Source organism: Passer domesticus, chromosome 8 (assembly GCF_036417665.1).
Source record: "Passer domesticus isolate bPasDom1 chromosome 8, bPasDom1.hap1, whole genome shotgun sequence".
In the NCBI taxonomy this organism is placed as follows: Eukaryota; Metazoa; Chordata; class Aves; order Passeriformes; family Passeridae; genus Passer; species Passer domesticus.
Window position 1 is genome coordinate 53,721,364 of NC_087481.1, and position 25,322 is coordinate 53,746,685.

The following is a 25,322-nucleotide window of genomic DNA, read 5'->3' on the forward strand; positions in this document are numbered from 1 at the left end:
TTAAAGCTGATTTTTCTGGCATCATATTTCAGAGTTGTGCTCCAAACCATAGGCTGTCCATCATGACATGATGTGATGCTGCTAAAATGTAACTTGTGGTTTTCCATGAGCTGCAACTGTTAAAAAGGTTAAATATAAAGATTAGAAAACACATAGGTGTAAAATGCATTTACAACAAGGTCTTTTTTCTTAACATACCTGAATGGCTCTTTAGGTATCCATTGTTGGATTTCATGGAGTTGATATGAATATAATGAAGTATCTAATGGAAAATTGTAAGTTTCAGTATTTCAGAAGGTTTTTGATGTAATTGAAGCTCAAAGCTAATAGGTTACTGATTTCTAATTCAAAAAAAGTCATTATTTCAGGATGAGAAAGCAGAATTGCTTTAATGATTCCATAAAATCTACCCAGGATTCTCCCCTGGCATTATTGGGGGATAACAGTTGAAACGTTTCATTGATGCATTTACACATCCCCAGTAATCAAAGCAAAAAGAAACATTCCTTTCTTCTTCAGCTGGGTGAGTGTGTTGTGGACATGCAGGAAGAATAATTGGATTTTCTACAGCCTTTACAAAAAGGTTTGGGAAAATGTCTTAATCCAAGAGGATATCAGTGGCTGCAGACGGTTTAATATTTGGGATTTAAGTGCTAGAAATTTACATAGTTTTTGTAAGATTGTAAGATATTAATAGTTACAGGTAGCTAAAAATAGAGAGAGAGAAATAACTGTAAATCCTGCGTTTTCACTAAAGCATGGAAGAAAATGATAATATGTGTGCCTATATTTTTTTATCAATTTTTCCAGGTACAAGCAATGGCTCTGTCCTGGTGTTTCACCTCACAAGTGGACTCCTCCACAAAGAATTAAGCATCCATACCTGTGAAGTCAAGTGAGTTTCATTTTAATTCCTGCTGTAATCCTTCTAGGAAACAAATGCTGAAACACCTGAGTGATGTCACCCATCAGTGTGTGTGTCTTGTCTTGCTGTTAATGAAATCAGGAAAATTGTTAATGAAATCAGGGTAGAGTGCTCCACTCTGCCTTTGCTGTGTGAGAGCTGTAACACCCTGACAAAACTGTAATGAAAATTATGCTGAAATATTGGAATTGCATCTGTGCCTGCTGCTCTGGGATGCATATCAATTATTTCAGTCTCTTCAGTGCACTGCAGGACAAAGAAGTCTTTTTAGGACAAGAAACTATTTATTCTATAACTATTGGGATTGAGTCTTTTGAAGTAATGCTGGTTGGTATGTCAGGCTTTGTTTACTTTATGCCCTTGGAGCTGAAATTGCTGTTGAGACAGTTCTAGTCCTAAGGGAAGTAAAGATAATTTTTTAAAGACTGAATATAGGAATCAGTATTTATCTTTAAATTTCTTGGTTTCATGCCATTAACTGCACATGATATTATTTTAATTTTACTTTCTATTATGCAGCACAAGAGGAGAGTCCTTTTCGTTACAGTAATTGTAGAACTCAAAATGAAAACTCCTACTTGCATTTCACATGTCAAAAAAAAAAAAGATGGAGAGGGAGGAGGAAATAAAGACACTTTTGAAAAAAAGCTTTGTGCATTACGAGGAGTATTGTTAGTTTGTGTTTTTTCAGTTTTGTAAAGGGTTTGCAGCTTTTGAGAAACTTCAGGAATATATTGCCTTTCTAGCAAATGCCCTCCACAGGTCTTTTTAGAATTCCTATAAAATGTTCATGAATTCTGTTTAGCCTTAAGCTGTTATCAGGGTACATCTTTTAAATATTTGTTAGTTTCCTCAATTGTCTGAATGAGTTTCTACTAATTTTTACAAGTTCAAGGGAATGCTTCAAGCAATTTAGATGAAGGCATGGAGATTCTTTTATTTTTTAATTAATTTTCATGGAGTGCAAAAGTTTTTCACTGGGAATTGTTACTTTACCTCTAAAATGTGGATGGATTGAATAATGTCTCTGTTTCCATTTTATCTGAAGGAACACCTTCAGGGCCCATCATTATTTTGGTATGTAATTGAGAATACCCTGAAACTGTAACGCAGTGCTCTTTATTTAGGAAGAGAATGTAATGAAAATAAGGCAATTTTCCTTTACAAATCAGCTGTTCTAAATTAATGGCCACTGAGACGTTTGGGTGTTAGCAATTATGATTTCCTTTTTTTTTTTTTGAGATTAAAGTGTTCTACTTATGTAGTCACATGCTGTTTTATTTATTTTATAACTATTTTTGTTTTGATGATTTTCTTGTTTAGTTGATTTTTTGTTTGTTTTTATTTAAACTTTGTGTTGTGACTAGAAGGGGGAAGAATTGCCTTTCTGTCCTTCCTTTTAAGATAATTTGTACTTTTGGGTAACCTTGAATATTCATTTTGTTTATGATTATTACTTAGCTTTCACTATTTGTTTAGAATTATAGAAGTAAATATTCTTCTGTTGAGTTTAAGTTTATTTTTATAAGGAGATTGAGGCAAGAAGCAGCAGAAATGCTTAAAGCACACAAAGAGGGGAAATCACCAGGTCACTGCCAGGAGTGTAGGTGAGGGGGAAAATCAAGAAGGGGATTTTGGCCTGGCAGGAACTGGGGGCAGAGGGTCAGGATTCCTTCAGGACAGAGAGAAATACAAATCCTTCTTATCACTAAGAGAAACTGGAAGAATCATGAAATAATCAACTGTAGGCAATACAGGAAATAATAAAACACCTTCAGTGCAGAGAAGAATATATTTGAGACATGCAAATAAAATGCCTGCAGTGCAGCTTTCAGTTCAGTGGCACATTTGCAGCTCTCAGTGCTGCTTTTGCTTATTTTGGTAGTGAAATGGCTGAGACTGGAGCAGTGCTGCTCATTCTTTTTCACTGAAGCTCAGCAAGTTCAAGGCTGCAGCAGCTTTTATTTTTAAAATTAAAATCTCACTGACTGTAACATGAATGTCTATGGCCTGCAGGCACAACTTGAAAATTACTACATTACATCCAAATTTTAGCAGTTGAATTGAAGCTGTTTTAGCATTTGAATTTCAGCTGACTGCTCTTTGGGAAACCGCTTTGCAAACATTCATCACCTCTTTAAAAAAACTTTCCTTGAATAGAGAAATTAGAATGAAAAATATCTACCATCACTTTGGGAGCACATATGGTTTAATTTCCCATTTTGCCTTTCTCTTTTTCTTAGAATCCCTATATTTAAGTAGCAGCTGCCATGTCATAAAGTCACAACAATCTATTGCCAACTAGAAATGTAATTTGTGTTTTTATCCACTTCAGTGCACTTTGTGATTTGTTTGCATTGGAAACATTAATCAAAACAACTGAGTCTCACTCCTGAAGTAACTGAGACAAGTTGAATGTACAGAATCTGTAAATGTTGCATTTTAAGAGTGGATTCAGTCTGAGAAGTGGTTGGCAGCTGAATGTAACCCTTAATTCTGGTAGGCAAAGATGATTTTTATTAGGAAATGTTTGCTATTTCAATAAGGAAGGCATTACTTGTTTCCATCATTAAAATGTGAACCACTGTCTTCAGATTCTCAATTTCTGTATATGACAGTTACAAAAATTATGTTGTTTCAGGTGCAAGCAGTTAGCTGAGCTAATGTTTTCTTTTGATTTTGAGTGTCTTAGGTTTCTGTAGATTTCTATTGGTATTGACAGATGGCCAGAGAAGAGAAAAAGGACTTGCCTGTTAAATCTGAGCTGATGAAAGAAGTGTAGAAAATGCTTCAGATCTTTGCAGGAGAATGGTGAATAACTACCAGCAATAACAATGCATTAGGAGTGGGCTTTTCCCAAAAAGCATAGCTGAGATAAATGGAAAGGTGTCAGAATGCACATTTCTTCCATTTCAGAAAGCTCCCTGGATTTATGACCCTTTGGAGGCTTTCAATGTCACCCATTTCTGCAGCTTTACATTTCTATTCAATCATGCCTGAAATGTCTCAATTAATAACTCAATACTTCTCATTTTGATTGAAATTGATGGTTGAACTTTCATAGGTCCTGCTGGGAAAAAAAAACTGGGCCCTAAATTTTTACCTTTTCTTGAGGACTTAGGAATAAAGCTTCCCGTATTTTTAAAGCTTGAACTAAAATAATATAAATATAGCTGTAAATTGTATGTGCAAAATGTTATAGGAGTGCTTTTTGGTTTCACCCATGTACATTGTATTTAGGAAACTTCTGCTTAATGCAGTGTGAGTTGGTTTTGCTGACAATAAATCATAAATGCTGTTATTTATTTTTCTCATACTGCACATATATTCTTCCAAAGCAGGCAGTTGATGAACAAGAATGCTTGTCCTGGGAACAGTTCTTAAGTAATCTGTGTTTGAAGGCTTTGAGGAAACCTTAAATCCTTTTATCTGTGTTAAAATGAAGTTGAGCAAATATGTGTATTAAAGTTCAATTTTCTTTGGAAGAGCTCCTTGATTTATTTCACAGATAAAGCAATTTTTGCAGGCAGCAAGTGTGTGTGGGAAATGGGGCTGGAGAAGGGACATTTTTAGGGACAGTCCCACTCAGTGTCACTTTTTGTCCCTTTTGCCCTGTGGTGTGTTTCAGGAATTGGCTGAAAGTCCATCTGTACTGCCAGTATGTTCTATTGAGTTCAATTTTATTTTTTATTTATTTATTTATTAAAGCACTGGAACTTTACATCCTTGCAGCACTGCAAGGTGATCTCCTTGGGAGCTGCTTTGGTGTGATCTAAAAGAACAAAACCAACCAAACAAAAAAGACCAGGTTTTTGGTTCTTTTGTGAAATCTCTTCAGGGCCTCTCTTTTTATCTCTTTTTATATCATCTTTATTTCTCCTCTCTCTGGACTGAAAGGAATAAGGCTACCCACACTGCCACCCACATGAATATTTTGCTGTGTGCTGGGAATTTGGAGTTGCTGGATAATAACCCCTTATTTGATCAGAGCAGGGCTTTTAATCCACTGTAGTGCTGAGTATCTGTGAGGGCTTTTTTGCAGAAGTTACCAGTGTTTCTACCTGAATTTTTTATTTAACCAAAGTAGAGCTAACACAGTCTGAAAAGAAAGCTGCTCTTAAATTTAATTCAGTAGCTTATATTCACACCATAGTTGTTAATGTGTAGCTTCCTTTTATGCTTAAATATGATGTTTCCAGAAAGTGTAGAAAATTACATCTGTGCTGGGCTTTTAAGAATATATGTGAAAAAAAACCCCTAAAACTTCATACTTCTAGCAATTCAAATATTTTGGCTGATATGCTCCATGTATTTCCTTCTGATCACAGGGGAATTGAGTGGATCAGCTTGACTGGCTTCATTTCCTTTGCCACATCAACACCCAACAATCTGGGACTGGTCAGGAATGAGCTGCAGCTGGTGGACCTTCCAACAGGTTTGTGTTTCCTGAGAAATCTGCTCCAGGAGCTGACAGATTTGCTGGGGAGTGACAAGTTCTGACTATTATTATTATTTTTAATTCCTTCTTTTGTCATGACAAAATAAAGTAAAGGAGCTTTATCTGTTCTTGCTCTTCTTTGTGGAGCCACAAGGTGTGTTTTGTCTGGTGCTCTGCAGACAGGCTTGAACCAGCACCTTTGCAAAAACACCTTGGACTTATTAAAAGAATAATAAGTGTCAGCAGGGGGTTTAGAAGCAGCACATGGGGTATTAGTGGTGGGTTTTGTTCACAAACTGCACATATTTTCATATTTCCAAATGTGTTTTGTCATAGTCTGCACCCACTGTTTCACGTGTCCCTGAAATAGTGTCAAACCATTTGTTGTGTTGCACCTGGTCAGGATTTGAGTGTGAATGAATGTAAAAGGGATTTTAAACAATAAAACCCGTGTCTTTTATAAAGAATTGGAAAGGTTAAAAGTACATAACTGTTAAAAGATAGTGTTGATAGCAAAATTAACAGGTTACATTTTTTCAACTATTTTGGCCTCATAGTGGATGATAAATACATTTGTAATGAACTCAATATTTGCACAAGAAGAGTTATACGTGGGGAGATTACACAGCCAAGAACAGGAAGCACTTCAATAATTCTACCTTATTTTTGAATGTGAAAACCTGGACCCACTTAAGTTCTGATTGAAGAGCCTGAATCTTATAGCACATGGCTAATTCTGAATTGCTTTAGACAAAATGATTTTTAATTGGGTTTTTTTTAAACTTACGGAAAAACCTCAGTTGTATTTCTAGGGTGCTGCACAGAGAGGTTATTCTTGTAGCATATTATTGTAAAGTTTTTTCATATAATGTGTTTTGTTCATCTGTTTAAAATCAAAACTGGGAAATTAATCTCATGTAAAATGGGAATCTGATTTTTTACTCAATTTGTGAATCAGTATAGAACATTTACAGAGAGAAGTCATCAAAGGTTCAGAATTTCTGCAGGAAACCAAGTTTTGAGTAAATGTGAATGCATGAGACCTTAGCATTTGGTTTGCTTAAAAATTGTACATTTCCTCTTTCAAAGTTTTCAAGAAAGGCACAGCAATTTAACTGTTTGATTTTTGCTTCTTCACTCACTTAGGAGCCAAATTTTCTATTTTAGGCTCAGGAAAAGTGCTGATTTAGATTTACTTTGACAAAATTCACATGTACTTTTCTAACAAAAATATGAAAGAAAATGGCTGAAATGTTGAAAATAGAGAAGGAATTCCAGTAGCCTCTGACAGGAGAGCTGTAACTCATGTTCTTGATAACTAGATTTATTCATGTAGCTGGCTTCAGTAATTTAGCTGTGAGCTACAAGAGCAGCTAAAGTTTATAGCTTGAATTTTCCTTGAAGCTAAGGAGAATGAAACTTGCATAGAAGATGCTGTTGGGAGGTCATTTTTTATTTTGATAAATATCATATCTCTAACACCTATAATTCTGCAACACTTCCTACAAGTGGATGAAAATTTTCTTGGGGATGAGATTATAAACTCTTAAGATTTACTGTTTTAGCTGGAAAGGAAGAGAGAATGGTTCTGGTAAGTGTAGAATGTAGCTCACCATGGAATTCTATCACAGTTCATGGCAGAATTAATTTCTCTTTTCAAACTTTAAATCTATTAATGAATTTCCTCCTTGAGGAATGAAGAGACTCTCTCATTGACTTTGAGTGGAAAATAATAACTCTTGGAACTCTCTATATTTATGTAATCCTGATGCATCCATTTGAGTGGCTGTGCTCTGGAAGTGAGTCAGGAGTTAGATTTGACAGCAGAGTTTACAATATATTTAATGTAAACTTTGATATGTTAATGATGAACACTGAAATGCAGTAAAATGAAAGACAGTAAAACTTTGACAATGACAACGTTAGAGATGACAGGTGATTTGGAGATGTTCTGGTTTGGGTAGTCAGCTGGTTCTGTTTACAAACAGAGCAGTTTATATTTAAATTTCTCTCTTTCTGTTTGGTTTATTGACTGTTTCTGTTCTCCCCCTGCTCTGTGCTCCAGGCAGGAGTGTTGCATTCCGTGGGGAGCGAGGCAACGACGAGCCAGCCATCGAAATGATAAAGGTCTCTCATTTGAAGTAAGTGCCTCAGCCTTGGGAAGTTTATAAATTTCACTGTACTGCATGAAAATCCTCAGAATATCATAGACATTCCAAGACAAAAAGCACTTCAGGGTGTATAGGAAAATATTCAACAGCAGCAAGAGGAAAATGCTTCAGAATATTAATTCCAAGTGAAAAAGCTGTGAATGTTTCTGTGGTTGACTTTGTCACTTCAGGATCCAATCACATTGCAAAATCAGTAATTAATATTTTATTTCTTAGAGGTATTGTGTTTACTGAACAGGCTTTTTGATAATATTAAGGAGAATAGAAGTGCTGAACTGGTTTTTTTCAACTTTGATTCTGTTATGAGTTAATTCACTTTAAACTACAAAGTTTGGCATTAAAGATTGGATGATTGCTCATATTTATTTAGCTTTTTGTAGGTATTTAACACCTTTGTAATAATTGTCTGCTGGAAAACCAGATGTGAGGTATGGTTGTTTGAAAAGTCAGCTGATAAATGACCAAATTGTTTCCTTTCAAGTCCTCATTATTTTGAGCTCAGGCCTGTGAAAGGAGGCCCTGATCTTCATTGTATCAAAAATAATAATTGTAGTACTCTGGAAAATTGCTTCACTTTCTTGTATAAATGAAATTAAAGTAGTATTGATTTTAATAGGGAATTGTCTCTAAATCTTAAATGCTTCTTCTTTACAGTGGAGGACAAAAAAATTCATGTCTCTAGCTCGCACAGGAGTATTTTTGTGTGTAGGAGTTCCAGAGAATCTGGAAGAGTTCAACCATATAATGTTCTAAATAATGCATTAAAAATTAAGAACAGCCTTGGGCTTAGATGAAGAGGCTGGAGAGTGTTGAGTGAGACAAGAAAGGAGGTCCACTTGCAGAGAGATGAATGCAGTGCCTGAGAGGACAAATTGCTGCATGGCCTCTGTATTTTCAAGTTAAGTGGGAAAAGTGGTAGGTTAAAGGTGTTTACACTCACCCAGCTCCACAGATGAGCATTCTGAAGACATGACTGAAAGGTGGTTGAGTGTGAGATGATTTTATGCACATTTATCCCAGGATTAGGAGTGGCATGCATCTGCAGGAGGGAAGAAAATCTCTCCAGCCTGCAGTCTTGTGTGTTTTTCTGGTATTTTGTGCCATCAACTCAGGCTGAACATGGTGAGATCAGAGGTTGCTGCTCTCTCTGAATTATTCCCCTTGTCTCCTCTACAGTAATTGTGCAGAACCACCTGGCAGAAATTTATAATTCTGTTAGCTTTGAGGAGAACTCTTTTTCAGACATTCTTTTGCTCCTCAGTAACTCAAGGGAATCACAAGCTTCAGAGGGGGATTTGATTTGCTCTGCTAACTTGTAGTTTTTGAGGGTCTCCAGAGTGCTGGTGTGAACAACACAAGTGAAGTAAAATGCTCAAATGACTCTTGCTGGAGTAAATTCTCTTTTGTTTCAGGCAGTACCTAGCTGTGGTATTTAAAGACAAACCACTGGAGATCTGGGATGTCAGAACTTGCACTCTGCTCAGAGAAATGTCTAAAAACTTCCCTACAGCCACTGCTCTGGTAAGGAATAAATTCTGTTACCTTTTAATAAATGTAACACATTGAAATAATATAAAATCTTTGAACAATTTTGCAGCAAGTGCTACTGTAGCTGTAGCATATACAGGAAAGTGCTTTAACATTTCATCTTCACCAAATGAAGGCAGGAAAAAAGGAGATTCTGGTGAAGAAATCTGCTCTGCCCCTTGGGCAATGGAGGGACATACTGCAGAAAGCAATCTCCTTGGAAATCATTATAAAGCCCCAGTAAATTCAGGGAATAAACCTTTCTCCTTTCCATTTTTTCCTGGGCCATTTTCCACAGGAGTGGTCACCTTCCCATAACTTAAAGAGCCTGAGGAAGAAGCAGCTGGCAGCCAGGGAGGCCATGGCCCGGCAGACAGTGGCATCAGACACTGAAATCAGCAGTGTGGAATCCTCTGTGATCAGGTATCCCCCCTCCTGCTGGAGTCCTGGGCTACAGCAATTGTTGGTTTCCTACCATGTGCCATTCTTCTAATGAAAAGAATATTTTGGGACTGATTCTTGAGTACATAGCATGCAAAACAACTTTATGGGCCTCCCTTTAGTTCTTACATGGGGGACTTTAATGTACTTTGATGTACCTGTTACTCTCAGGTGTGTCTGTGGCAGTCCATTGGTTACCTGGTTCTTAAGTAAAACTCTTACTTGCCCTTGGACAAGTTGCTTCTCCTTTCCACAAGAGTGGAAGTAATAATGAACTGTTACATGAAGTGTTTAGAAGTATATATGCTCCATTTTTGTGCTGTTTCTGTGCATGAGGTAGAATTTGTCTTGCAATTCTGATTTCAAGAAAGAAAGAATTGTGTCTCATTATGTTCTTTTTAAAGCTTGTTGCAGGAAGCTGAAAGTAAATCAGAGCTGAGCCAGAACATCTCTGCCAGGGAGCACTTTGTGTTTACAGGTGCTGATGGGCAGGTTTATCATCTCACAGTAGAGGGAAACTCAGTAAAGGACAGTGCAAGAATTCCTCCAGATGTAAGTTCTATATCATTGATGCTTGAATTTTTTTCTTAGCTTTGACTGCCAGAAAAAATCAGGGATAAGCTTTGTAGCAGCAAGTCAGGAATGTAATACTTTGAAATCTGAAATTAATTCCAACATAAAAACTGATAGCAGTTCTGTTTTCACAGTCTTATAAATAATTTTTCCTGTTTTAACTGAGTACAGTTTGGTCGATCATGTTGTATATTTTTTTTTTAATGAATACCAGTGTTGAAATATTTATTCATATGTTTGAATCTATTAATCACAATATATTTTTCTGCTTAAATATTTTCAGGGAAGTATGGGTAGCATTACTTGTATTGCCTGGAAAGGGGATATCCTGGTTCTTGGAGATGTTGATGGAAACTTAAACTTCTGGGATTTGAAAGCTAGAGTATCCAGGTATGAATGCAAATTAAGTCTGTTAACCGTGAGATGATGAGTATTAGAATGTGGAATGTTTTCATCCTTCCTCATTTTTCTTCTTCACTGTAGGGAAAAATGCAAGTATTTGGGAATAAAAATTGAGAAAATGTCTACTGTTTGACAGTTCCCTGCATTTAATCTCTTGTGTTTTTAGAAGATTAACATTTAATCAAGGTTTTAAAACCAGCTAGATATCTTTATTTACATTAAATCTGCAATGGCTTCTGGTTAAGCATTATGTATTGTAGTGTTTATTCCAAGCATTTCATCATTTTAGTTTAATAAATTCATAAGCTGGACATCACTTGTGTGTGCATCTATAGAGAGGTTGTTCTCCTCAGTCTGTGCAATACCAGGATTTGCAAAGTTCCTGGTAAGGATTCAGTTTCCTACAGTATTGGGTACAGAATGGTGGATCCTAATTTTGTCTTTCCTTAGGGGGATTCCTACCCACCGCAGCTGGGTGAAAAAAATACGGTTTGCCCCAGGGAAAGGAAATCAAAAACTCCTTGCAATGTACAACGATGGGGTAGAAATTTGGGATTCAAAAGAGGTGAGTGGCTGTTGGTTTGATAGGCACTTCTCTTCAAAGCCCACACCTCACCTCTGAACATCAGGATGAGTGAGGGGTTACGTTTTACTGAGTCAGGACTTCTTGCTGGCTGTTGCATGATAAAGTCATATGGCTTTTCTCATAAGACTTTTACTCCATATAAAGCATCTTTAGCTGCTATCAGTGAGAAGAGTCTTCCACTCTTAAAGCTGACCGTGTCTGAGATCCTCCTTGTCATCCTCTTGTAATGGTTTTGAGGCAGACCTTGAAAATTTAAGGGGGAGTCCCCAGTCTGAGACTTGAATCTGTGGACAGGAGATTGCTTTCTCTGCAGGTTTCTTCTGTGTATGGTCAATAGTTGTAATTTGTTAGGGAATACCAGAAAACCAGACACCTGTTCATGACACTCTCTAGCTTCTCTTCTTACTCACAAACTCTCTAGTTAGTTCACAGACCTTCCGGGGTTTGCTTTTAGGTCTCTCAGGGGATTATGGTACCATGGGGAGGGAAATATAATTGTACTATTTGAACTTAGCCCCCAGAATAAGTTCAGGGTATCAGGGTATGAAAGAGGAATTTTAATTTTTTTCCTGTTCACTTTGTAATGAGCAGCAGCTCCAAACTCAGACACTTAATTAGTGCAATATGAAACTCCACTGATGATAAGAATAAACAGCAGATTTGAACAACTACTGTGAATTATATAGGTTGAGTAGGGTATTACCCTGTGAGTCTCTCCTTGAAGCACATTTGAATAGTTCTGATGCCACAAGATACTGTAGTTGTTCCCTCTTTCTTTCTAGGAGAAAGGAGTTTCCTACATGAAAGCATTTAAAATTAAATTCACATTTTGAGTCAAAAGTCTTTCAGAATATCTGTAGTAATATTTTATAGTCTCAGTTCTATTATACATCTAGTCCTGTCCTGTTAGAAAAGATAACAAAAAGGCAGCTGTACACTATGCTCAAAAGGATTTTTTCTCAGCTCTAAATTGGGAAGTAGTATTGTTGCAGGGCAAGCATGTGATCTACTCCAAGGTTTCTAAATTCCCTACTCACCAGAAAAGACCATTATTGAAATGATTTATGGCTAACTTCACCTTTCATGGTGAATTTTGTGCTGTGCCTCCTGGGTGTGTGACACCGCCTCACACTGGGTGATGGAGAGGCTGCTAAAAATAAGAAATAACTGAACTTTTGCAGGTACAAATGGTGAGCAGTTTAAGGAGTGGCAGAAATGTGAATTTCCGGGTCTTGGACGTGGACTGGTGCACGTCAGACAAAGTGGTGCTGGCAGCAGATGATGGATGCATCCGAGTGCTGGACTTGTCCATGAAGCCCTCGTGTTTCAGGATGGATGAGCAGGATTTAATAGGTATGTCATGTCTTCTGTGCTGGCCACTGCTTGATACTTCTGCACTCCTCTTGGGAAAGTGGAGCTCAGCATAGAACAGGGAGTTGTCACATGTGGAGATGTTGGTGCCTTTCTACTGCTTTTCATGGATACAGGTAATTTTTTTATGCTTAGGTCATGTGTGGAAACCCAGAGCACCAGGAATATTTCTGTCTGCTCTGGGGTGTCCTGATCCCCAGGGGAGCACTGACTTTGACCCTCATTCATGGAGAAAGTTTCCTAGACTTCCAAGATAGACTGGAATCCACAAAAGTGTGAACTAGATTATAGAGAGCAGTGTAGGTGTATCACTTGGTGAGAAATTTAGGGTTTGGGATTTTCAGTGTGCTGTGGATGGAAGCAGGATGGAGGGCACAGGGTGTTGTCCTGGGTTTCTTCTTCTTGCTTCACCTTCCTCCTTCTTCGTGGGTTTGGGTGGCACTCTGTAATTGGGCAGAAAAGTCCTCATTGCTCTTTGGGATCAGTTATTGGGTTAAAAGGGAAAATAATTCAGGTGTCAGTTCTTAACTAGATAGTTTAGTCTTAAAAGACCTTGGAGAAGGAGATTGTTGGCCAAATTGTGCCTTCTAATGAAAAGCTACTGAGCTCACAGTAGTGAGGCTGTTTTAATGATAAGAAATAATAAACACCTGAGTCCTAACATGAACTACTGTCTCAAGTGCCTTCAATCCAAACCTAAAAAGCCAAAAATATGCGTGGATTTTTTAATACAAGTTTAATCTCCCAAATAGCACATACTTTTTATTATCTTAATTTAAATATAAATGAATAAAATAAGAGCTTTTTGTACAGATATATAGCAAATTGATTTTAAAAGCATTGACATATCATTTAAGTATCAGTACCTGCATCACTGATACTCATTACATGATTTACAAACATTTGTTGATGGGTAAAAATGTATTTCCTGATTTTTTCAGGTGTCTGTAGACTGATTCATTGCACTTCAAACTGACCTTTAAAATAGCAATATTAGTTCTGTTTGCCTTTTTAGCCATATGTCTAAGAAGGGAGTTTAAATATTTAACTAGTTAACTAAACTACATTTTTTTGTATTTATTATTACTGGTGTTCCAAATAACTCTTCTTGTTGTTGCCTTTTGAGTCAATCGTACCTTTACTCATATAATTTCCTTAAAACCCAGTAGATTCCAAGACATGTGCAATAAACTGTGATGTGGGGAGCTGTGGCGTGGGTTTGTTTGAGGAAACATGTAATTTATCACAGCCATTTTTGCTGCCAAAGGAGTGTTCTGCAATATTAAGTTACAAAGATGAATGCTGTAAAGCCAAGCACACTGAAATGAGGCTGTGCCAGCTGTAAGGCTGCTGTGATTGAACTTTCCTTCTGTGGTAATGTTTTAATTACCAAATCACATTTACAAGAGTCCTACATCACTCAGTGCACACGAAGTACAGGGAGTTGTGAATGTTTAATGATGGAGCTGGTTTTGGTACTTGTTCTGCTGCTCAGTCACTGGGTAGCATTTATTGCCTGTCACCCACACCTTGTACCTGATACAGACTTACTGACTTCTACTCTTGTGTGACAGCACTAATGTACAATTTGTATCTTATTAAACTTCCCACCATCCTTGCCAGATGATGGGGTTTAATCCTTGTATTGTACTGTAGGAATTAGGGGGACAAAGCAAAACTAAACATGCTTTATGATATATTTGGTATAGCTTTACTTTGCACCATGTAGCAATATTCATTGTACAACTCTGCCAAAGCCAGTAAAATGCATTCCAGGAGCCTATGGCTGAACTCACTATGGAATATCCTGAAATTCTCATTTGAGTATGGTTGATAACCCTGTACCTTCTATGAAATGTTTTTGTTCAGTGTAGTGATAAGCTTTTATGTGTAGCACTCTGTGCTGGGTGTGTGAAAAGACTTTCATGTATGATTTTCCTGGTGCTTGCAGACAAGCTGGGACATTTTCTGATGTACATTTTCTGCTGGTTCATGTTCTGCTGGTGCATTTTCTGATGGTGGGATATTTTCTGTGGTGTATTTTCTGTGGTGCATTTTCTCGTGCCCATTTTCTGGTGCTCATTTTCTGGAGGTACATTTTCTGTGGTACATTTTCTGTGGTTCATTTTCTGGTGGTATATTTTCTGGAGGTGCATTTTCTGATCAATGAGCACAGGATTATTGCACGTGACTCTCTGGACAATGAATCTTTTCCTTTTGTTTCAGAACCTGTCTGGTGTCCCTACCTGCTTGTTCCAAGGGCTTCATTAGCTTTAAAAGCATTCCTGCTGCATCAACCGTGGGATGAGAAATATTCTCTAGATATTATGGACATGTAAGAAGAAATATAGATCTATATATAACATATTATTATTTTTTAAAGCCTATATCTTTTATTAGTCTTTCTGTGCAAATAACTGTTGGATGTATAAGTTTCCTCACTCTTGGGGACAGTCAAAATTATAATTAGTTCACTGTTTATTGCTGAAAGTAATATAGGTAAGGCTCTAAGGTCAGGTATTTCTTCTGGCTTTCAGTAGCACTTGGCTGTTAAAAACTGCAGTCTGCTTTCAGTCCTGGCATTATTTTTATGGCATTATATTACTTCTGAGAGAAACTGTTCTCTTTGTTCTAGAAGTTAATGCAGCCATCAGAGTTGTTCCCAAAGTGTAAATGAAATTGATATTCTGATATCCTGATAGACCTGTCTGTACTCTTGGAGAGCCACATCCACATCACCAGAGGAGCACATTTCTGTGTCCTGGACTGTGCTCATGGTCACTTAATAATGCTCTAGGCATTGCCATTTTTATTACTTTTATGGTTAATGAGAAAAAGAAAAATGGGAAAAGAAAGATTGGCACTGACTGTGAGGTTGAGTGAAAGCAAACCAAATTTTTCACTGCTATTTTGGAACTGCTAACTGGATAAAGAATCCTGTCTGAATGGCTTACCCAAAGAATGTGAAAAATTGTTAACATGTAACAATTGTTAACCTGTGGTTTTCTCTTGCAAGTGGTGCTCTTCCATTTCAGATAATTCTCTATTTTTTGTAACACAGAAAACTTCTATTTTTTTTAATGCAGTGATTATCCAGAGAATGAAAATATTAAAAGCCTTCTTCAAGAGCAGTTGAATTCATTATCCAAGTAAGAATTTTTTTTTTTATTATTACTTGTGTAAGCTATGGAATTCTGAGAAGGCAAAATATCTGAGGTTTGTGGCAATTCACAGTTAATGAAGAAAGAATTCTTTTCTGTAAAGATGTGCTTGAGAATGACAGTTTTTATTTTAAAAAAAGGTTTTTTTACTGTGAATTTTATTTAATTTTAAACTTGGTGCTTTAAAGGTACTGATAGGGTCAGTACATGATTTGCAACTGACCTGTGAGCATTTGGAATGTTTTAAGCAGTACTTCTCAGGGATTTAGGGGTTCTTTATGCTGCTGCATTGGACATTGCTACTTAAATAATCCAAAGTTTGTTAGGATATTTGAGCTCTGAGGAAAAAAGATGATTCCAAAAATCCTTTGTTGAAGATATAATTCCAGAGTAATGTTGATGCCCATTGCTCTATTTACAAAGAAAACAGATTTCGACGTTCAATTTAAACCTTGAAAATTATAGTTAAAACCGGTAAATAGATAATTTTGTCCATTTTCATTTTGTCCTTTCATTTGGTAGGATGGCAAAGGCAACAGCCTATTTTTATCCAGTCTGAAACACCTGTGGAAAGCCTAAATTCATACATGTGCATCCCTTCTGCTGTGAAATTTTATAGCTGCAAGATTATTTATAGCTGAGTTAATATTGTAATTAGTAGAATTACTGCAGACTAATTGGCAGCTTTGCATACACCCTGGTGGTGATTCCCTGTATTGCAAGGATAAAGAGTTCTTGATGGATTCCCTGCATTGCCCCTGGAGATCACCTATATTTCAAATTATATATAATTTCTGTTGTAATTGTTCTCATAGATGCATTTTTTTCATTTCAGAAAATAAATTGTGTATTTTAGGGGCTGATCTTTTCAGTTTGTATATGGTGAATCCTATTTGTGTTCAAAATCAACCAAACAAAAAATCCTGCCCAGCATTTTGCAGATTCTTTAACACTTTTTTCTCTTTTGCAGTGACATAAAGAAACTTCTGCTTGATCCAGATTTTACTCTCCTGCAGAGATGTCTCCTGGTTGCCAGGTAGAAGAGATTTAGATAAATATAGGAAATGTTTCCTAGGAAAATCTTGATGGTATTAATGCACAGGAATGAGCTGAAGTTTAGGAACTCACCCAGTTGTCCTTTAACTTAGCACAGTTCCTAAACTACTTTGTTACTCATTGAGTAGAATGGTTTTAGCACCAAAATGGAAATGTTACCTCACTGAAACAAGGAACTTCCTTCAGTCTTGGTGGCTCTTTTATAACTGCAGCTCTGGCAGCCACATTACACTTAATGTCATTTAGAACTTCACAATAGCTCTGTACAAACAGGGGAGGGTCTGGGGTTTATTTCAAGTGTATTTGTTCTGTGTGGTTCCTCTGCCTAAACTGAGCTAGTTTTAGTCTGTCTGAATTCAGAGGTGGTTTTAAAACTTACTAACTTGTGGTTAGAAAGAGGATATCAGTGACTAAGTATAAAATACTAATAAATATCAATTTCCACATATTTCTGTGCTGAACATTCCTGGAATTTAATTGCTGTTGTAATGAATGTCATTCCATAATCCTCTCTCATAGTTTGTCCCACTGATAATGCAGAGTACTTATGTTGCCCACAGGAATGCACAGTCCTTGAGAAAATGAAATATATCATATTTTTATGTGGTGTATGAAGAAACACAAGCCTGTTTCACATCCTGCTTTGTATCTTCTCAGGCTGTATGGGGACGAATCCGAACTGCACTTCTGGACTATTGCTGCCCACTATTTGCACAGCTTATGCCAGGAAAAGCCTTCAAAACCAGACACAGCTGTCCTTCAGGAGCAGCTGGTTAATCCTCTGGATATATGCTATGATGTGCTGTGTGAAAATTCTTACTTCCAGGTATGTCAGAGAGTTCAAAACCAAATTTAAAAGAATGTCATCAGTACAATAAACACTGACTTCCCTGTACATATTTCAATTTTATTAGTAACATACCAGTCTGGATTAAAACATTCCTGGTACTAAAAATAGAGGTTGGTCCAAAAACTGGCAAGATATGTAAATATCTTTTAAAAGCCTGGTTTTATTTCTTATGGTAGGCTTACACTTAAAATATTTTTCCTTCTTTGTCCAGAAATTCCAACTGGAAAGGGTGAATCTCCAGGAAGTGAAGAGATCAACATATGATCATACCAGGAAATGTGCTGATCAGCTTCTTCTGTTGGGCCAGGTTTGTGGGTAATATTTGAATTTTTTATTCTTCTTCCCTGTTTTGTGTACTTAGCCTGTTCAAGGAAAGCTTTTTTTTTAAATTCATTTGTTGTTTCCTACTTGTATGAACCCAGTGCAGAGTTTTTGCATCCTTATGTTAAATTCATGGTGAGTTTTCACTGCTGTCCTTATTGCAGATGTCCTATTAAAGTAGAATCTTACTCATTACTAGACAGGGAGATATTTTTGCAGCCTGTTTTAGACTAACTTCCATTGTTATTTGTTCCATGTCTTAAAAAGGGTAAATATAGAAAGGCTTTTAAACAAAATTAATATGTTGTGGTCAAAGCTGTATTTTTTTCTCTTGCCAGACTGACAGAGCAGTGCAACTGCTGCTGGAAACCAGTTCAGAGAATGCACATTATTACTGTGATTCACTCAAAGCTTGCCTGGTCACAACTGTCACCTCATCAGGGCCATCCCAAAGCACCATTAAACTGGTGGCAACCAACATGATAGCCAATGGAAAGCTTGCAGGTAAAACATCTCTTTCTCTTTGCCTGTGAACTGATAATTCTCACCATTTTTAGGGATGCCAATGAATTAGGAGTGAATCCTGCAGTGTTGGGTTTTACATGTTGGGTGTGCTGTAGTAGACACTACACAGAGTAGTTAACACAAAAATGATCAGTAACCAAGTTATAAAATTCAGTTGTCTTGAATTATTTTCACTGGAAAATTTACTTCTGGATTAAATCCTTTAGCAGTTTTTTGCACAAAGAGAAGCTGAACACGTAATATGTATTTTCCACTTTTCTAATTAAAGAATTAACTAAAATTTGGTGTCTCTGTTACAAAACATGAAATACTGATTTAGTCTCCTTTTCAGTTCAGAACTTTCTTTCATAATATGTTTTCTTACAAGTACAGGTTAATTTTGCTTAATGCAAGAGCTGAAATATAAACTAAATATTTCAGTTACAACCATATAACTGAAATACTCAAGCATGCTGAGAAAGTTAAAAGTGTGCTTGCCTGGAAAAAACTACTTTCCAATCTGTAGACTGTTAATAATTGCACTGTTAATTTAATGTTGTGGACAACATTAAATTAAATTAATATAAAGAAGTACCCACAAAATCCATTTATTTAATTTACAAAGATCATTATGTCTTTATGATGAGAAGTCCTGTGAACCCTGAATTTGTATTCAGAACAAAGATAAATGAGAGCTTTGTGTGGCCTTGTAGCCCAGAACGAAGATGCAATAACTGGCACCCAGGTTATATGGAGAGCAGTCTCAACATCTTCATGTGCTGAGGATATGGGGATCCTTTTCCACACTTAGCAGCTCTTTTTCCCTGGATTTCCTGAGTGGGGTGCATGTTTCTGTTGCAGAGGGGGTGCAGCTGCTGTGTCTGATTGACAAGGCTGCAGACGCCTGTCGCTACCTGCAGACCTACGGCGAGTGGAACCGAGCAGCGTGGCTGGCCAAGGTGAGCACTTCCCCGCTTCCCAGGCTGAGAACACCAACCACCTGCTTAGCATCTCTGCTTAGGAAGGCTGAGCAGGGTGCTGAAGTTCCCTAAATCACTGAAACGTCAATTAGAAATGCCATTCAGCTATGAGAAGCCAGGCCATTCAGTCAGAGCTGGCAGATTCTTCAGCCTTCTGGCCACACAAGTCTGTCCTCATTGTCCACATTACAGGATTGGGGTCTAAAAATGCTTAGAATACTCAATTCTCTAAATTTTCAGCAGTTTGGGAAGGTCCATATAGCTGCAGCAGTATAAAGCTGGTAATAAACTACAAAACCCCACTCCTGGATATGAATAATTAACTGAGCAGTGACTTTGTGCTGAGCTCTATGTAGTGTGTGGGCTGATTTCAAAATTACCACCACCCACATAAATTGTCATCACCTTCTGTTTTAGTGTGCAGCCATAATTACAGCGAAACTACCCAGACACAGCATTAATTCTCCACGTTATAAATGGGCAGGAATTAGTAAGGATTTTTCAGTCTCTCCAAAGCAGTGTTTCTGTTATATTTCCTGAGGAAAGAATGGAACAAGTTGTACTTAGATTTTCTAAATAAAATTTTGCTTTTCAGAAAAATTAAGATTTTTTTTTAAGTCTTCAGTAAAGTAGCTTCTTGATTTAGAAAAACTTTAGAACAACTTGGGGTAAAAATTATGTTAATCACAGGTAAAAATGGAGTGACCCAAATGGAGTATTTTTATGCGCAGATACCTGATTTTTCTAATACCTTATTAACTCAAGAAATATGCATACTTTTTATTAAAAACTGGTGGTTTCAGATGCTTTTGCTGCTGCCCAGGGTGCTGCCCTGAGGAGGGTGCAGCAGCAGCAGGGTGAGCTGGGGGTCCCTCAGGCTCTGCTGTGTCCCCCAGGTGCGGCTGAGCTCGGAGGAGTGCGCGGACGTGCTGCGCCGTTGGGTCGATCACCTCTGCTCCCCCCAGGTCAACCAGAAATCCAAGGCCATCCTGGTCCTCTTGTCTCTTGGCTGCTTCACAAAAGTTGCAGAGATGTTACACAGGTAAAGGTGAAACAGCACAACTTGTGTTTTCTCTTGTCCACACCCATTTCTGACATCTGTTTCTATTTTCACGTGTGTCAGACTAAGCCCTTTTGTGACCCAGAGATGGGGCAACTGAGAGGCATTTTAAAAACTTTTATTCCATTTTCAGTCTCCTGTGAAGGGTGAGCCAATACAGATAATAGTTACAATTCAGGCTATGACAATCAGAAGCCAACTATTTCCTAATTACAATACACTATAACCATTTTTATATTTCTCTAAAGTATCTAATCTTATTTACAAAACCGTCCTTTAAAACTTGTTTCTAGTTCCATTTGTCTCTCAATCTATCAATATCTATCCCATTCCATAGCATTTCTAAGTCAGTATTTCTTATCTCAAAGTTTACCTGCAAATACATACTATGTGAACCTTCTGTCAAACTTTGAGAATTATGTACAAATCCATTTCCCACAAGCATGTTTTTCTTTAATTACTTTGAACCTGTGGGCTATGACTGGCATTTCATTTTACTACAGGCTTTAAGATTGCCAGCACCCATGGATCAAGCAGTAAAGATTTATAGTAGCTATGATTTTTTCTCAGTAACTTCAACCCTGATCTTTCAGGAAAATTTATAGCAAGTTCATGAGTGCAAGGAAGGATGGGAGATATAACAAAGTTTTAGAAAGTCTCTCTGCAAGTGTTTTGGTGTGATATCCTGGAATACTTTTCTGGTTTGTATCCTAACAAATTATTCTCTTTTTTTTCCATTTAACAGTATGAGGTACTTTGATAGAGCAGCTTTATTTGTAGAAGCTTGTCTGAAGTACGGGGCATTTGAAGTTAATGATGATACAAATATCCTTTTTCTGAAATCCTCTCTGTGCTCACTAAATTGTCACATCTGACCTGATGTTCTGGGAAGCTGTTTGAGCAGTTGCACAAACTGTTGTATTATATACTGTAAATAATAATGTATATGTAAATAATACCTATGGAGTCATCAGCCTGTAAATAAAAAATGCCACTAATAAGTCATGTAGATAAACTCAGGTCTAATTAATGAAAAAATCTTTGTGACATTAAGATTTCTGTTGCAATTTATGCCATTGTATCATGGTAGGTACTTAAGCATATCTGAAATATGTCTGGTTTAGTTTGCAGCAGTCTGCATGTTGCTTTATAAATACTCATATGAGTTCAAAAGCAGGATTTAAAGCAACTTTTTTTTCTCACTTGTGCTGAAAAATAATGGATTAGCACGACTGTTAGCAACGTTCAGCATTTTCATCTTGGGAGAGCCAGTGAGTAAGAAGGGGGTGAAAAAGGATTCTGATTTTTTTTTTTGTTTTGCTATTAATTTGTGTTTTCCTTAATGCCTCATTTACATAAATTGATCCATGCTGTGTATGCAGATTATGCCAGAAGCTTGAAGCTCCTGGGCTTTAAGGAGGGAGCTGTTCTCTTTGCCTCAAAAGCAGGAGAAAGTGGGAAGGAGCTTCTGAGTGAACTCAAGCAGCCGAAGGAGGAGGTGACACAGGAGTGAGAATTCTGTGTTGTGAGGTTGTCTGGCAGACTGGGATTCCACTGGGTGAAAATTCACTTTTCTCTTGAATCACTGTAATAGCTGATCTGTGGGATTTGAGCAAATACTGTTAAATGTGTTGGAAGTCAGGATGAAGAACTGCGGTGTTGCTTTTTATTAAATTTGTCTGCACTTTCACAAGAGGGGAAAGAAGCTTGTGATAAAGTTATACAATAATATTTCCACTTTTTCAGTTGTAGCAGGAATCAAATTTAAAGATGTGCTGAAAGGCTTCCATACCTGTGTCAAAGTCTGGTCCATTTACTTCTAAAAATCAAATCTTAATAGAACTTCAATACTGTTGTATTTATATGTAAAAATTACTTAGTCTGTACTGTAAAAATATAAATATATTTAAAAATAAATAGAGATCAAAAAGCACACAGTTCTTTGCTGGAACATCATGGTTTTTTCAGTCCAATTTCTTGTTTAAAATTACTGTTATTTTAAATCAATTCACTGTATTGTCATTTCCATAACTGCCTGGGATGGAATCTTTAACAGGTTCACTTGCAAATGTTGCTCTTCTAACATTCCAGAAATCCATAAAACATCACTTTTGCCAGTTAAGGGAGTGTTATATTCCATTTTATTTTCAAGTGTGCACTCCCTGCACACCCTGGGGGCTGATTCTGCCTGTCAGAGGGTGGGAGAAGGTTTTACCTGCAGAGCAGCAGGGTCAGGACTCTGCTGGTGCTGTCCCCAGTCACTGCTGGGTTATTGAATGTCTGTTTAACAAAAGGTGAAAAAAGCATTGTGCAAAGCCAAAACAATGGCTTTTTCATTACATACTTCTGCTATCATATCTGATGGTCCACATACACAAGGATGCCACCGAAAACCTCTTTTCTGATTTTTTGCCAGTATTTCAGTACTTGTTTGTGTTATTGTTTCTAATGGCAGATGTCTCTTTTCTGTGTGTTACTGATGAGAAATTTTACAGCTGAGGAGTGGGTGCTGATGGTACACTGCCCTTGCAAACTGAAGACTGTGGCATTTAGGCTAAAAGCCTAAATTCTTCTTTTTCCCAGCTTGTTGGAGCTACTGAAGTTGAGTTTGTTGTCATGAAAAGAATCCTATAAAATGTCTCTCATTTGAATGTAATTTTTGTGTTGTCTACTTGCAGTAACAGTGCATTGGATTCTCCTTTTGTTCAAGGATTTGTGGATATGTGTTCAGAACTCCCATCAGCTTTGGGACATCTCCAGCTCCAGAAAACTTTTGGTTCAAGTCTTAAATAACATTTCTGAGAAAATTGGAAAGGGTACACTGTTCAAGTCTTTTTGAATACAAACTGAAAAAGGGAGTTTCATCATTCTGAGCAGAAAAGTAGGAGTTATAGCTGCAATGTGTTGTATTTGTTCTTGCCACATCTTACATAAATTACCTTAAAATACTTTTTGTTCAGTGTATTGTGAACTGTGCTTATGTTGTTGTTTTAGCTTGGGAAAATGAGTATACAAGCAAATTTGCCTTAAGTATTACGTGAGCAACAGAATTAATCAAAATTAACTGTAATTAGCAGTGGCCTAAATTCTGGCTCTCACTGACTGCTACAGCTCTGCTCAATCTCTTGCTTCTGTAGCAGCCCTTGTGGACAAGACTCCCACAGAGTTGTGAGCACACCCAAGCTTTTTCTTTGACAGCCCTTGAAGCTGTTTGTCAGTGGGTCTCTGAGATAAATCTGCTTCAGTATACACTTGGATTTATAACTCTGATGGTTTAAAAAAAAATAAAAACAACAACATATTGCAAAGGCCTTTAAATACTGAATGTTTCTATAAACTTTTAAGTGTACAGGTTGCAGGATAATTTGTGGCATTCCCAACTGGAACCTTCATGAGGAAAATAGAGTGTAATAGTGATTGAAAAGTTTATTTAGATAATATTGCAGTCTCATTACAATAATAAAAATATTTTTAAAGTCTCTGTGTGTCTTGATTTAATAGAAAACCATCATTGGAAATGAATGCTGCTTGTGCAACTGTTGTCATTTTGCCTTCTGGACAGGAACAATGCTCAGGGCTGGTTTAATAGAGGAAGTGATTATCCTTTGTACATCTGAGTCACATTTTCCATATTAGTTCTAATGAAACATTGTGTTTGAGCAGCATCAATTCCCAGGCTTCAGCAGCAAACATAAAATTTGTGTGGGTTAAATTAGAGCAGGACACGGTCTGCACATCCTGAGTTTTGCAAGGCACAGAAATAAGTGATGAAAGAAATTCCCTCCCTTTCTGTTCTCGCAACCTGAAAATGAACTGAGTGAATTGTATAATAAATACGATTTAAACTCCTTTGAATGTCAAAGGGGTTCACTTTCTCAAAGCCTTCACTTCCTCAAAGCCCTGTGAATACTGCAAGTAGCCCCAGAGGTTTATAATCTGTATTTTCTCATTTTTGCATTTTGAAGCTTCTGTCAGCAGTGAAGCCATAACTCTGGAACCTGTGTCTGACCATCCTTGGCAATGAGGAAATGGTAAAATTGTGTTTGCAGGTCAATATGCAGAGATTCTGTATAATATACAGAGATTCTTGGTGCATTTGTCTTTGAGCACCAGCCTTGTATTAATTAACTGGGATGTTTGATTGCCAGAGCAGAGCATTCAGTAACTGTTTAAATATTCTTTTGCAAAAGGTCAGGAACATTGGAAATAAGGGAATTTTGGGGCATTTAGCTTGTCTAGATGAGGAACTTCTAGTTGGAGAAAATCATGCAGCACAACTAGTGCTGGTTACCCCTCTCATTTTATATGAAGAATTTTGGCTTTCCATGATCAACAACAAAAAAACAAAAGCTTAAAATTGAGTCTGCAGGGATGCATAAATTGTCTTCAGTTCAGTGAAGCATCTGAAATTTGTACATCTCTGGAGCTCAGTCAGTCCCACAGGCGCTTTCTCTCCCCAGCTGTGTGCTCACATTCCACTGGTGGTTGTACAGCCTGAGGGAAGCTCACGGTGAATATTCTCATGGGACTCTCTTGGCACAGCTGAATTTTAAAAATGGGCTCATTTCTTTGCAGTTCCTGATGTGATCCTTAAAAAAAAAGTCTAAATTGTTTCAGTTCTATGATAATGGATTTATTTATTCAGTCAGTGAAAAGTGTAGAAAATGGTCTTTCAGCTTGGCTTCAGTAAAGGCAGGCCCTAATTAGAGTTTTAATTGGCTCACAATGTGCTTCACAATAAAGGGAGCCTGTAAATTAAACATATTGACCAACAGTGTCTAAAATTGCCTAACTTGGGTCAATTTCTGAAGTACTTCTCAAAAAATTCAGTTTAATGGTGTGTGGATGTGTTTATATATGCACATATACATAGAATTGATTCAGGGGGAATAATTAGGGAAAATGACAACACAAAATACTTGATTGCAGTGTAAAAATTATTAGTGCTACATTGCA

The 25,322-nt window shown here is 37.1% G+C and overlaps 1 protein-coding gene across 4 annotated transcripts in view; it reads left to right on the forward strand.

The window, feature by feature from the left end:
• The window catches only part of WDR11 (WD repeat domain 11), a 34,859-nt gene extending 11,014 nt beyond the window's left edge, over positions 1–23,845 (forward strand). For all 4 annotated transcript variants that reach the window (XM_064431481.1, XM_064431482.1, XM_064431483.1 and 1 more), the window contains exons 11-29: positions 811–895; positions 5,254–5,360; positions 7,429–7,504; positions 8,947–9,055; positions 9,360–9,484; positions 9,907–10,054; positions 10,359–10,465; positions 10,928–11,042; positions 12,245–12,416; positions 14,661–14,769; positions 15,521–15,583; positions 16,566–16,631; positions 17,309–17,477; positions 17,713–17,808; positions 18,161–18,326; positions 19,188–19,285; positions 20,203–20,348; positions 21,112–21,191; positions 21,722–23,845. In XM_064431481.1, coding sequence (XP_064287551.1) covers positions 811–895; positions 5,254–5,360; positions 7,429–7,504; positions 8,947–9,055; positions 9,360–9,484; positions 9,907–10,054; positions 10,359–10,465; positions 10,928–11,042; positions 12,245–12,416; positions 14,661–14,769; positions 15,521–15,583; positions 16,566–16,631; positions 17,309–17,477; positions 17,713–17,808; positions 18,161–18,326; positions 19,188–19,285; positions 20,203–20,348; positions 21,112–21,191; positions 21,722–21,879 — 2,195 coding nt within the window. In that variant the 3' untranslated portion in view covers positions 21,880–23,845. The remainder of the gene's footprint in view (positions 1–810; positions 896–5,253; positions 5,361–7,428; positions 7,505–8,946; positions 9,056–9,359; positions 9,485–9,906; positions 10,055–10,358; positions 10,466–10,927; positions 11,043–12,244; positions 12,417–14,660; positions 14,770–15,520; positions 15,584–16,565; positions 16,632–17,308; positions 17,478–17,712; positions 17,809–18,160; positions 18,327–19,187; positions 19,286–20,202; positions 20,349–21,111; positions 21,192–21,721) is intronic.
• The last annotated feature ends 1,477 nt before the right edge of the window (positions 23,846–25,322 follow it).